Here is a 14,246-nt window from a genome sequence, read left to right as displayed (position 1 = left end):
ACTCCTTCAGGAGTTCATAAGATCATCATGAGAGGAGCAGCCAAACAAATTTAGTGTGTCCTTGAGGTGGGTGTGGAGAGGAAGGGGGGCAGAGCTGCCCAGCTGTTCCTGGGGGCTCAGGAGGATCTGCTGCTCGAGCACCTGGGCTGTGGGATGCAGGAAGGCACCAGCTGTGACCCCACAGGGAATAACATCTGGGACCAAGAGCAGGGGAATTTCAGGGATTTGTAGAATCCCAGACTGGTTTGGGTTGGAAAGGACCTTAAATCTCATCCCATCCCACCCCCTGCCATGGGCAGGGACACCTTCCACCAGCCCAGGGTGCTCCAACCTGTGCCCAGCCTGGCCTTGGACACTTCCACTCGTCAACTCCGAGGAAAATATGAATCCCATCGGGAAGAAAGCAGGAGAGGATCCACCCTGCTTCCCATGGAGCTTCTGGGGGTGCCTGAGAGGAAGGAGAGTGACTGGCACAGGACCTCTTTGGGGTGGAGAAAAGAGAAGATCCATGTCCTGGATTTATTAATGTCCTCACTGGAAACAGAGGAGGAGAGGGGAGGGACGAGGCCACCTATTAAACCAAAGAATTCCAAGGGTAAGGCCATAAATCCAGAGCTTTCCTGCATCATAACTGACTGGAAATGCCCAGCACAGGGAGGTCCCAGGAGTATTTATTGTGTTTATTTCCCTCTCCCACCCCGGTGGTCGTGGCTGCACCTCCCCCTTAATTTGGCTGCTGATTGTCTCCTGTCTAATTAGGAAGAGGGACAAGCACTAAACCTCTGCTCAGGGAGGGGTTTTAATGGGCTTTCCCCTCCCAAACCCATCTATTTATTTCCACAGACTCCCAGGTATTTAATTATCCCCGAGACGTCTCTTCTGCTGTCGAATTCAGCTGAAATTAGTAACAGGGTCAAAAATTATCACAGGGTGTGGGAACTGTGAGACTCTGACAGGCACTGACAGCCTGATCGTGTGGGACTTGTTTTCATGAGCAATAAAGCTCGAAAGAATCGAGGAGAAAATCACAGTTTCGTGGTTTTCGTCCCTTACCAGCACCAAAAATAAAAATATAAGGATAAAGAGAAAATAAAATTAAACAAAAATAAAAACATTAAAAAATTAACTCTCTGCAGTTTTCCCCAAAATAAGTAAAAAAAATATAAAAATAAATAAATAAATAAAAAGCTAAACTCTCAGCAGTTTTTCCCTAAGTAGGGGGTGATCCCCTGAAAAACAAAAGCTTGTTTTTCAACACTAAAGCAGCACCTGCTCTAAGAACACATCCTGCTGCCCTTTGAAATGGGCAGGGCGGGTGGCAAAGGGGGCCCTGAGCTCTTGTCCTCTTTGTTTCTGTTAAACTGCCCCCCAGGCCTCCCATCCCATCTCCCAGGATTGCCAAGGTTGGAAAAAAAGACAAAACCCTCCAAGATGATCAAGTGCAACCTTTGGGTGAGTGCCACCAAGCCCACCAAGCCATATCTCCTGGGGTACTTGCACTTATCATCATTCTTTTTGATTATAATAATAAATATTATTATATAATATATTATTAGGTAAATATATTTATATAATAAATATGTATATAATTATAATTTTATATGATTCCCATAATGATTTCTGTATCTATCCTATAATAGTATAAATTTAATAAATTTTCATGGCGATTATAATAATTATAATTAATAATTTGTTATTATTGTTGTTGTTGTTATTATTACTGATGGTAGCCTGATCACACTATCCCACAACTCCTCCCTCATCACAGCTGGGACTGTCACCATCCTCAAGTCATCATCTAGTCCAAGGTGGCCCCATGGTAGGTTTGGGGGAGGCACAGGATCCTGAACCCTGCAGTGGGGATTATATCACTTCAGTATATCCCTGTGTGCATTCGGGAAAGCCTTGGGAAAAGGCCTGGAATTCTCAGCAGTGAGAAGGAAGGAGTTTTGGGATAGCGTGGTCAGGCTGTTTAACGTGGCCTGATGGTAACCAGCACTAATTACAGGCTAAAGCAGAGCACAGGAGGGGTTGAGCTGCATCTCAGCTGATAATCCCAGACGGAGATTACTCCCAGATAATCCCCCTGGAGAAGTGTTGGGAGTCCCATTGTTCCAGGAATTTAAACCCAGCCTGGCTCGGGAATATCGAGGAGTCCACGCTGCTCCGGGAGACAGAGCTGAAGTTCTCTGTGTGTCCCACTCCTCTGAGATTTATGAACCTGGAGCTCTGAGTCTGTGCTGGTCATCATCCTGGTTTTGCTCCCTGTCCATGATTCCCAGCCTGGTGGGGTGGAGGGGCTGAGACAAAGGCTGAGCTGGGCGAGGGGAGCCGAGCTCGGGTACAAAAGGTATTCAAGCAGATCCTTCAGCCTGTGAAGGGCAGCCAGTGATAACTGTTCAGGAGTGATAATTCTGCAGATATCTCTGCAAACAGAGGCTGAAACTGCTCAGCACAGCCTCGGTGAGGGGTCCTTTCAGGAGAAGTGTTGGGACACACCAGGGAGCAGGTGCTGAAAGGGGCCCAGGGGTGAGAGAAGAGCCCAGGGGGAGATGGGCTGAGCCAGCCAAAGGATTGGAAAAGCAGCTGAAGTCAAGAGGATTCATTTTAACCTTTCTGTGGCCTTTCATCACCAGGAGAGAGGGTCCATCAAGGTACTCAGGTGGAAGGTAAATGGGGCGACCTGGGAGGGAATCGTGGCTTGATTTCACGGTTCCTTTGTCTCCTCATCACTCTGGTTCCCTCCCTCCCCACACACAGGGGAGAAGAGGAAACACCACAGGCCACGTTCTCTGGGGCACAAACCACTTCTAATTGCAGATGAAGGCACAACCTCAACCACAGATTTCACAGAACCTCTGAATAACTGAGGTTGGAAAAGACCTCCAAAATCGTCAAGTCCAGCCCAGCCCCACTAAACCACATCCTCCAGTGCCACATCCACACGTTCTTTCAACACTTCCAGGCATGGTGACTCCACCACAGCCCTGGGACACCTGTGCCAATGCTTTATAACCCTTTTCATGAAGGAATTTTCCCTCATATCAAACCTAAACCTCCCCTGGTGCGACCTGAGGTCATTCCCTTAAGTGATGGTGGGGGCCTGGACAAGAGATCTGCTTAGGCAGCAAAATAATTCCAGAACCAGGGCTTTAGAACTCTTTTAATATATCTGTATCCATATCTATTTATCTATATCTGTCTATATAAATATATATCTAATAGAAACATTGTGCAAATATATATGTATACAACACCTCTGATACCCCGAAACACCACCTTGCTCTGCAGTCTGACTGAAGAGGAACATTTTAAACCCAGAACATCCACAGCCACTGGCAAATTAGCCAAATTATCTCCCAGGGCTGTGGCAGGAGCAGTGCTGAGGAGCTCCACGCTCCACATGCACCAGGAGACGAGGAGCCAACTCCACAGCCCTCTGGAGAAGGATAAAGACGCTGTGGCTGCCCCGGGGGGTGTCTGCTCCCAGAAATCCTGCTGGAACCAACCCACCGTGGGTGAACACATCCCAGAAAAGATGCAGATTTCCATGGGAAGGGTCTGCAGAGCAGGAGATGGCCCCTCCTGGCCCCCCTCCCCTGCCTGTCATGTCCCCCGGACAGAATCAACAGGGAAAAATCTCGGCACATTAAGTACGAAAATAGAACTATGAAAGAAAAAGCTTTTTAACCAAATCCGGCCTTTATCTGTCCCTGCTGTTCACCTCCTCCTTTCAAAGATAAACTCCAAGGATAATGGCTCCCAAAAATAATCAATTTGCCTCAATAACCGGAGGTCTGCGTCGTTGCTGAACGATCACTCTGGACGGTGCTTAAGGTTTACAAATATCTTAATTGGAGCACTAATTATCTCACAAAAAGCACTTTTTCATTATGCAACGAGGCAGTGACTGTGATTTCAATAAACATTCAGAGCTCAAATGAAGGTCTCTTTTATGTAGCATCAAAGCAGGAACAAGATGACCAGAGGACAAACAGATCAAGGCCGAAGGTCCCCCCACGTCAGCCCGCATGTTTAATTAATTCATTAGTTAATAGAGAGCTGATGAGATGAACAGGGAAAGCCCAGTCACACTGCAGGGAGCATGCACAGCCTCAGATGTACTAGTTCCTCATGGATTCCTCTGCCTGGCTCGAGCAGCACTTATGGAAAGACAAATATACCCCTGGAAGAGCTCAAGGAGAGGTTGGAGCAAGCTGGGCTCATGGAAGGTGTCCCTGCCCAGGACAATGAAATGGTCATTAGGGTCTTCTAATCCAAATCACTCTAGGAACAGGAGACCTGGAGCCTGCCCTGTGTTTCATTCCCAAAATCCATGTCTGGGATGGGCCTGTCCCCGGGTGGAACGTGCTCGGCACATCCTCAGCTTTACCCAGACAGCAGCAATTTGTGGGACACCCAGCTGTGCCCACCCAGGGCAGGAGGGAGGTGGCAGGAAGGGGTCCCTCAGGAAAAGCAGGATCTCCACCTCCTCCAGCCAGCCCTTCCCGTGGCAGCTCAGAGCGGTGCAGCCAAAAAAATAAAGTAAAAACACCCCCTAAACTCACAACTCCCTCCCCTGCACTGAAGTGTCTGCAGGGGAAAGGGGGAAGGAGAAAAGCCAGGAGGGACAGATGTTCCCTCTCCCACTGGGCTGATGCTGCTTCTCAGGGCTAAAGGCAGTGTGAGAACCTGTCCTGAACAGAGCAGAGCACACAGACCCTAAAACTTTATTCTTCCTGCTTCAAATGTAAGATTTAAAGCAGAGAAAAAAAACTCCCTTAGATAGACTGACATATTTTCCTGATCCATTCTCTTCTATTTTTTTGCATACCATGAACCCCCTTATTGAGGGGGTGGGGTTTTTTTGTTGCTTTTTTTATCATCTTGCTGCTTTTTTTAACAGCTTGTACCTTCGGGTTCCCCCTGACCTGGTCCCACAGAGCCATCCTGGCTCTCAGCAACGTTTGCCCAGGGTTGGCTTTATGGATGACGAGGCTTTTACAGGGCAAATATTCCACATTTGAGTCTTCATTTTCACTATTCAGTGACCTACTTTGTCGAGATATGGGGGGGGGGGGGAGCTGGGAGGGGATTACTTCAGGTCCATTTATATAAGATACTCAGGACATAAATCTCTCTCTGCCTTTCCTGCTGAAAGTACAAAATATCAATGAAAAAAAAAAAAAAAACAAACCAACTCCTGCCAGACGAGTAGCAACGCCAAGTGTGTCAACAGGCACTGCCACACATCCCTTTCCAACCTTCTGGGGAGACCTAAAGGTGCCACCAGCCCCTCCTGCCTGGCTTGGAGACTCCAGGAGGAGCCTCAGACCTGACAGGAAAGGAGAAATCCCTTCCCCAAAAACAGCAGACAGGAACAGGGAGGGAGATGAATAAACCCCTGCAAGGCCTGGCATTTGGGAAATGTGTTTGTGCCTGGGCCTTATGCTGCTAATTACCAGCAGTAATGAGCGCTGATGAATCAGTAATGACCTTCAAAGCACTGCAAGTGTTTCAGCTTCCCCTTCTGCGGGTGATGAAGTCGCAGCCCCAGCAGAGCTGAACAGGCTAAAAGAGGCTGAGCCCAAACTCCAGGGTTTCTTCCCCCCCACTTTCCTGGGTGTTTTCCTGCAGGACAGGGAATTTCAGAGCTGACAGAATTCACTGCTGACTGCAGGAATAGGGATGGGCTCACAGCAATGGCCAGTTATGAAATGGCCAACAGAATGGATGTTTCCAACGGATCCCATCGATTTTCCAAATGATTCCCAGGAAAGCAGAGATAGTGCAGTGGTTACTGTGTGCCAGGTGGGCAATTCATGGCGTTCCCAACTTGGTTCTTCCCCTATAATAATCTTCCCAGTATTTTAACTGATACTAAGACCATAGAAATCCCAGGATGGTTTGGGAAGGAAAGGACCTCAAAGGTCATCTGATTCCACCCCCTGCCACGGGCAGGGACACCTTCCACCAGCCCAGGGTGCTCCAACCTGGCCTTGGACACTTCCAGGGATCCAGGGGCAGCCACAGCTTCTCTGCCCAACCTGTGCCAGGGCCTGCCCACCCTCCCAGCCAGCAATTCCTTCCCAATATCCCATCTAAATCTCCCCTTTTCCAGTGGGAAGCCATTCCCTGTGTCCTGTCCCTCCATGCCTTGTCCCCAGTCCCTCTCCAGCTCTCCTGGAGCCCCTTTAGGCCCTGCAAGGGGCTCTCAGGTCTCCCTGGACCCTTCTCTCCTCCAGGTTGCTCCAAGCCCCGTCCAGCCTGGTGTGCCTGGGAACCCTCGTGGTAGGAAGTGCTTATTTCCAGGAGGGATAGGAAAGCCATCCCGAGGCTCCATCCCGCCAGCAGCGCCCTCCAGGCCCCCCTGTGAGGCCCCTGCTCGCTCACCCGTGCTGCTGGAGATGTTGACGTCGATGCTGATGTCCGAGATGCCGCCCCCCTTGAGCGCCGCCACGCACGTGTAGGTGCCGAAGTCGGTGAACTTGAGGTCGATGATGTCCAGGTTGGTGGTGCCGGGGGACACGTCGGGGTCGGTCTGGGTGATGACCATCCTCTCCGAGCTCCTCAGGGGCCGCCCGTTCTTGAACCAGCTGAAGGTGAGCTCCTCGGGCGGGATGGCCTCCACCTGGCACGAGATCTTCACCTCCCGCCCGATCTGGATGTTGTCGTCCTTGTGGTAGGGGTCGGGGGTGATCCAAAAGCGTCCTTTTTTTAAGGCTGAAAGGCAGAACAGAAGCAGCTCGCTGTAAAACAAGGAACAAACCCGGCTTTGCTTGATGCCCACCTGGGGTTTTAAAAGGGTGTGGAGCCATCGGGAAGGGTTTCAAACGAAAAGGGGGTCAATCAAAGTCCACATAAGGAATGATTTTTTTCACTGTGAGGGTGGAGAGGCCCTGGGGGTTTCTGAGCCAGAAAGAAAATTTATTCCCTTCAAAATTCACTCCATTTCCCAGTGTCCTTATCTGCACGTGCCTTCATTCCACGTGTTTCATTCCATGGGTGCTGAAGCAGCTCCATGATTTTTTTTCTCCTGGGTGTTTTCCTATTTCTGAGGCTGCTGACCCATCGCACCTGACTGCAAACCAAGGGAGGTGGGGAGGACTGGGGACAGCAGGGATAAGATACAGGGAATGGCTTCCCACTGCCAGAGGGCAGGGATGGATGGGATATTGGGAAGGAATTGCTGGCTGGGAGGGTGGGCAGGCCCTGGCACAGGTTGGGCAGAGAAGCTGTGGCTGCCCCTGGATCCCTGGGAAGTGTCCCAGGCCAGGTTGGAGCACCCTGGGCTGGTGGAAGGTGTCCCTGCCCATGGCAGGGGTGGCACTGGATGGGCTTTAAGGTCCTCCCAACCCAAACCATCCTGGGGTTCTGTGATGTTTGGGAAGTCTCTGAAGCTGCCAAGGCACCATTTAACACATGGTTAATTTTTTGCAGGATCCAAAGCCTGAGTCCAATCCCATCCCAGAGTACACAGAGCCCGAGCTCTTTGTCACTTCCAAAATGAAAAACAGGAAACACAGCACCTAAATTAGGCTGAGCTGCTGACAAGTGAGGAGTAACCAAAATAATTCATGAGCCTTCCGTGTTTGTGATCCATCTCTGGAGGTGTTTACAAGCCCTTCCTCCCCCCCCTGTCCAACCAGAGCACGAAGAGAGGAGAGAATAGAGATATCATCCCAACATCACCGACACGACCAGCGGTGTCACCTCCAATCCATCTGGAAGCAAACACAGCCTTGTGCCAGCTGGTGGAAGGAAAGGAGGGAAAAACAAGCCTGAGGCTGCAGCCTGGCCTGGTTTGTACCTGCTGCTCCTGCCCTGGGGCAGCCCTGCAGGGCTCCAGCCATCCCCAGCCTGGGGACAGCTGTCCCACCCTGGGGAGTGGCTGCTGGCATTCAACTCTGTCCCTTCAGTGGCTCCTGGAACAAACCAGCCCTGTGGAGCCTGCCAAGGCCAGGCTGAAGGAGCCCTTTCCCAGCCTGGAAAAGAATTAACCTGTGGAGTGTTTGAGTAAAGGATCCATTTCACGGAATTCCAGAATGGGTTGGGTTGGAAAGGACATTAAAGCTCATCCCATTCCACCCCCTGCCATGGGCAGGGACACCTTCCACCAGCCCAGGGTGCTCCAGCCTGGCCTGGGACACTTCCAGGGATCCAGGGGTAGCCACAGCTCCCTCTGGGCAACCTGTGCCAGGGCCTGCCCACCCTCCCAGCCAGCAATTCCTTCCCAATATCCCACCTAAATCTCCCCTTTTCCACCTTGAAGCCATTCCCTGTGTCCTGTCCCTCCATCCCTTGTCCCCAGTCCCTCTCCAGCTCTCCTGGAGCCCCTTTAGGCCCTGGAAGGGGCTGCAGATCCCATATTTTGGATAACAAGTCCTTTCCCCTTGCTGGGTACTCAGAGTGATGGCAAAGGGTGGCTGAGCCACCAAACACACCAAGAAATCACAGGGCATTTGTTCCTCACACCTCCAAAAGTGGTGAAAATACTCATTCAGCCCCAATTTTGTCACTTCAGTGGCTCCCTGGACAAACCAACCCTTTGGAGCCTGCAAAGGCCATGTTGAACTTGCCCTTTCCCAACTCAGAAAAGAATTAACATTTATTTAATAATTAGTTGGTCTTTCCCCATGTGGGAAAACAAGCCTAAAATTGAGCTGCATCCGAACACAGGGTGGGAGAAATTTCTTCCATTCAGGAAGGAAACATTTTTTTAATAGAGGATGGAAAATTTGTTATATTTTTGTATTTTTTACGTAGCTATTTATATATTTATACATATCAGGTACAGCACAGAAGGCATCAGGATGCTGCTAATTAATTTTAACCACACAGTCAAGAATCTGAGGGGCTGATTTTATTAATTTCTTTTATTCTTTCCTTTGTTTCAATGACTTTAATCAAGATTAGGCTTTTGCTGCAAAATGAACTTGTCTCTCTCTCCTTCCCTTGGGAAAACAACAGTCCCTTCCAGGCAAACAATTCTTTGATTCCAGAGGCTGAACCAGTTGGAAAGTGCCACAAAAAGAAACTCTGAGACAGGAGCTGAGCTTTTTGTTTGTTTGTTTGTTTGAAAATCCCAGAACAAGCAGCTCTTACACACACAGAACCCAGTCAATATATTATGTAAATCATTTTCAGGCAGGAGAAAAGAATTAAAAAAGAACTGGATGGGCACGACAAACAGAACGTTTCAAACAGCCCGAATTAGCTGCTAATAACCTCAATAAACTATTTTTATTTGTGATTTTTCAGCAGTTCCTCATGCCTGGAACCGAACAAAGTCTGATAGGAGGGTCGTGTTAACTTTGCTCTGTGCTTTGTTGTTAAAATAACACCTGCAAGGGAAGATGAAGGTGCAGAACCTCAAAACTGGGGCTTTAAACCCCTTTTTCATTGGCCAGGAAGGGCTCCAAGCTCTGGCTCCCACCTCTTGGGAACACCTGAGCTGAGCCTCCAGCTGATGGAAAAGGGATTTTTTATATCCCAGGTCTGCACCCATCAATCCCCATGAAACAGTGGCTTGGATGATCCTCATCTGAAGGTTCTTGGACCACCAGGCACCACCCTCTCTATTGTCAGGTGAATTGAACCAGGCCATGGATCCCAAATCTGGCTTTTCCCTTTATTCCCAGTTCCATTGGAGGCCTCACTGAAAGGTTTCCATGGGGTCAGACCAGAGGCTGAGGGATTTTTTACATGGGCAGAGAGGGAAAGGACAAAGAGGGAGGGTTTGAAACTAAAATAGGGGAGATTTAGATTGGAAATTAGGAATAAACTCTTCCCTGTGGGGGTGGTGAGACAGAGCTGCCCAGAGAACCCATCCCTGGCAGTGTCCCAGGCCAGGCTGGACGGGGCTTGGAGTAACCTGGGCTGGTGGGAGGTGTCCCTGCCCATGGCACGGGGTGGATTAGATGGGTTTTAAGGTCCCTTCCAACCCAAACCATCCTGGGATTGACCAGCCAGGCGTGGGTGATGGTGCTGCAGAGCTGCCAAAGCCAGAGCTGCTTCCCAGCAGAGATTTCAGACCATCAGCAGCACATGGGGCTCCAAAAGAGCAGCAAATATGTTCTGGAACTGCCCTCTGAGGCTCAGCAGAGTGCCAGCCTTCCTCCAAAGAGGCCCCAAAGAGCTGTGATGTGATCAAACAACCAGAGATGAAACAAACACTTCTCATCCTCGACCCCCCTCACAAAGAGTCGCTGCCCTCCCTCATTAATTACATTTTTCAAAGCGACAAAAATGCATTTCAGCATCTCAGCCGAGCTCTGTTTGCATTCAGCAGGTTCAGCTTTATCTTCCCACCCCTCTCTGATCCACTCCAAGTTCTCCTGTAATGCCTGGTCCTGGTTTGGGGGGGGTTCCACAACCAATACATGATCTGTATTAAATCATGATTATCTCAGCTCTGAGAGAGAAGGAAAAATTCCATTGCTTGGTTCACTGTGAAGACACACCAAAAAGTGTATAGTAGTACATAAAGTGATGTTGTGCTGCAGGAATTCTGAGTTATCTATGTTCCTGTGAAAATAATCCATTTCCAACCTCAAAAAGCAAAATAGAAGACATGTTTTAAATCATGTCACTGCTTTTGCAGCAGCGTTTCTGTGCCTGAATTTTGCTGTAGCACAATGATAGCTGTAATTAATTGCAAAGCAACTGCAAAGTTGGGCTCATCTTCTCTGTTAAGAGGAAATAAATCTGTGTTTTGAGTTGTGGGATCAGAGACCCCTCCCCAGAGGAGGAGAGAGGTTGTGGAAAACCCATCCCTGGGAGTGTCCAAGGCCAGGTTGGAGCAACCTGGGATAGTGGAAGGTTGGAATTAAACGGTCTTTAAGGTCCTTTCCAACCCAAACGTCCCATGATTCTTGTGCTGGTGGATGAAATCAAGGAATCTGCTCCACTAACACCTTGGGAACAGCAGTTCAGTCCATCCTGCCTGGTTTAACTCCTGAAAGCCCAGCCTAAGGAATCTCTGAACCGAACAAAACCCACTCCCTCTGCAGAAGGACTCCTGGAAACCCCTCTCTGCTCCTTCCTCCCTCAGTAACATCTCAACCCCCATCAAATCAATGAAACCAAAATAAAAAATTCCCACCACAAGCTCCAAAGAGACACAAAGCCTCTGTTTATTTTGGCAGCGAAGCCGAGTTGTCTTCGCTGATCTCCAGGATATCACCCCAGGCTGTGCCATCAACCAGCAAAGCTGAGCGAGACAATTTAGCAAGAGCCCAAAATATCTTTGGCACTGGTGATTTATCCCAGTGTGGTCCCTAAACTTTGTTGTGTGGCATTAAAATCCGTTCTGGCGTTGTTTTGTGTGGAAAGAACAGCGGAAACTCTTCATTCGCTCTTGCCAAAAAAACCTCTAATTTGCTTTTGCAGACCAAGAGAACGTTTGGAAGGAAAAGAAGAGATGGGAAATTGGAGTCTTCTGGCTTAATTGTACAAGAGAAGAGAAAAAAAAAAAAAAAACAGAGTAGCAAAACCCAAAACCACTCCCGTTCACACAGCAATTCCTTCCCAATATCCCATCCATCCCTGCCCTCTGGCAGTGGAAGCCATTCCCTGTGTCCTGTCCCTCCATGCCTTGTCCCCAGTCCCTCTCCAGCTCTCCTGGAGCCCCTTTAGGCCCTGCCAGGGGCTCTCAGGTCTCCCTGGAGCCTTCTCTTCTCCAGGGGAACCGCCCCTGGATTCAACACTGCTCAAGAGAACAGAGTCTGGGTGAGAAGAAAATTGAAAATCATTTAAAAAAATCATTAGAAAATTAGAGAACTACATAAAACACTCGCAGAGCTTTGTGGGAGGAGGCACCAACACTGGCCACTCTCGAATTTCTTCAACAGGGTGCTTAGAATCAGAGAGTCACAGAAGAACTGAGGTGGGAAAAGCTCTTTAAGATCACCAAGTCCAACCATCAAAGCATCACCACTGAACCACCTCCTCAAGCGCCACACGTTTTTGTGAGCACTCCCAGGGCTGGTGACTCCCTCACTTCCCTGAGGAGCCTGTTCCAGCCCCTGACAAAAACCTTTCCCACGAGGAAAGGGCTCTGCGAGATAACTGTGAGAAAACTCTGCTGCCCCTGCATGTTCCCTTTCTATCCCAAGACAGACTGGAAGCAAAAACCCTGCTAAAAAAAGGACACAGATCCTCAGCATTTCCCCCAACAGTTCACTTTGCTTCTGTCAACACGGGTTTAGCTTCAAGTTTTTGTCTTTGGTTGTGTTTTTTTTTAAAGCCCTGAACTTCCAGCAGCTCTCAGAACAATTAAGATGTCAAGCCTCTCCTCCTAAGGCGCCTCCAAACTTTTTTTAATATCGAGTAATTATTTGGCACTGACAAGAGCAGATGCGTCCCCATCTTCAATTTAAATGCAAAATACCGTGGAGAGGCTTCAGGTTTTGGCTCTAATTTTGGAAAATGCTGCTAATTTTTCAAAGCAGGGGGTTTGTTATCCGGCGGTGCCGCGTGGCAGGGGCCTGTTTTTACACGTGCTCTGCTCAGTAAGCTGCTCCTGGGAGGGAAGGGGTGGGGATCTCTTTGTGGTGGCCAAGATTTCGGTTTACAAGGTGCTCAGGAGATCTGATCCATCCAAGTGTGTGAAACACAGCGTGGCTCCCCCTTTTTTAGCTGCTTTTAGAAGTGAATATCCCAGAGGAACCAGCGTCAGGGGGTTGGAACGAGATGGTCCTCGAAGTTCCTTCCCACCCAAACCATTCCATCATTCCATGTATACAGAATATTCCACGATCCAAAGACATTATCCAGGTGGGAAGGGACCTCAGGAGGTTCCTACCAAAGTCCTGCTGGGAGCAGGGCCTGGTGTGAGCTCACAACAGGTTGGGCAGGGCTGAGGGACCTCCAGGAGAACTTTTTGGGGCACTTCTTGTTTCATGAATATTTGAGCCCTGGGAAGTTTTTAATCCTGAACTGGGAAGTGTTCTCCACACAAGAGAGAAGATGAGACACAAGGAGAGTAAAGGAGGCTCAGGGGGGACTTTCTGGCTCTGCAATCCCTGACAGGAGGGGGGAGATGGGGGTGGGGGTCGGGCTCTGCTCCCAGGGAACGGGGACAGGAGGAGAGGGAACTTCCTGAGCCCCATCAGAAGCCAGACAAGAATTAGGACATAAATTAAACACCTGAGAGGAGCTGACACGACCCCACTTGCCAAACAGATTCTAAATCCTCTGAACTTTGCAGCTGGGACTTTTCCGGGGCCAATTCCTTGAGAAAGTTTAATTCTCGTGCCAAAGCTGCCAGAAAATAAATAGCCCCGCTGAGTTTTCCTGCTCAAAAGTGATATATTGTAAATCTCCACTCCTTGCCCACACAGTGCAAATGATGAAACTCAGCACACAGGACGTGCCATTCTCCTCAGTCCCAGAGCAAAACCCCCCATTTTCCAAGGTTTCCACACTGGATTATCCCCATTCCTGTTTCTGGGGTGGCTCAAGAGCTTTACTGGGCTGTAGGATTTTGTCAGAGCCTGGATTTGTCCCAACATGGGATGCATTTCCCTTTAACGCTTCATTTTTCTCCCACAAATGCCTCAAAAACACACCAGGATCCTGTGAAACATTCCCAAATGATTTGGGCAGAGCCCTTCCAATCCCAGTCACAGTTACCTGACACAACACAAGTGCCTTAAAACACATTTTGAGGTCAGCAAAGGATCTTGGCAACACCAGAACCAACCACTGTGCACTTGTCTTCCTCCCCTTCGTTTCCTCTCCCTCCAAGATGTGACTTGGGAAAACTCAATATTTTTTGTGCCAAAATGAGAATATCCTAAAAACTGCCCAGACCTCACCATGTCTTAATCAGCCAAGCTCTGACACAACACCAAAGCACGACACCACAACCCTGCCAAAAAAATGTATCAGGCTTTAGTGATGGAGAACTTTTAGCCAAGAGGAAGAATAACTTCTTTTCTTGCTCTCAGTGAAATCCCAGAATCCCTGAGGTTGGAAAAGCAATCTGGGATTATTGAATCCCCCCCTGTGCCACATCCCCACCTTGTCCCCAGCCCAGAGCACTGAGTGCCAGCCCTGCCTTGGACACCTCCAGGGCTGGGCACTCCAAACCTCCCTGGGCAGCCCCTGCCAGGGCCTGACCACCCTTTCCAGGCAGAAATTCCTGCTGCTGTCCCACCTGAGCCTCCCCTGGCCCAGCTGGAGGCCGTTCCCTCTCCTCCTGTCCCTGTTCCCTGGGAGCAGAGCCCGACCCCCCCCGGCTC

General features: G+C 49.4%; 1 protein-coding gene across 1 annotated transcript in view; it reads right to left on the bottom strand.

Moving 5' to 3' along the window:
- Positions 1-14,246, bottom strand: part of LOC114070285 (MAM domain-containing glycosylphosphatidylinositol anchor protein 2-like) — a gene marked incomplete at its 3' end in the record, with an annotated part of 164,138 nt that overhangs the window by 3,903 nt on the left and 145,989 nt on the right. Inside the window, exon 7 of the mRNA XM_027907620.1 lies at positions 6,394-6,723. Within this exon, the coding sequence (XP_027763421.1) occupies positions 6,394-6,723 (330 nt within the window). The remainder of the gene's footprint in view (positions 1-6,393; positions 6,724-14,246) is intronic.

Source organism: Empidonax traillii, unplaced genomic scaffold, assembly GCF_003031625.1.
Source record: "Empidonax traillii isolate 1590-97213 ecotype Southwest subspecies unplaced genomic scaffold, ASM303162v1 scaffold1500:size242321, whole genome shotgun sequence".
In the NCBI taxonomy this organism is placed as follows: domain Eukaryota; kingdom Metazoa; phylum Chordata; class Aves; order Passeriformes; family Tyrannidae; genus Empidonax; species Empidonax traillii.
This window is presented reverse-complemented; position numbering and strand designations above follow the sequence as displayed.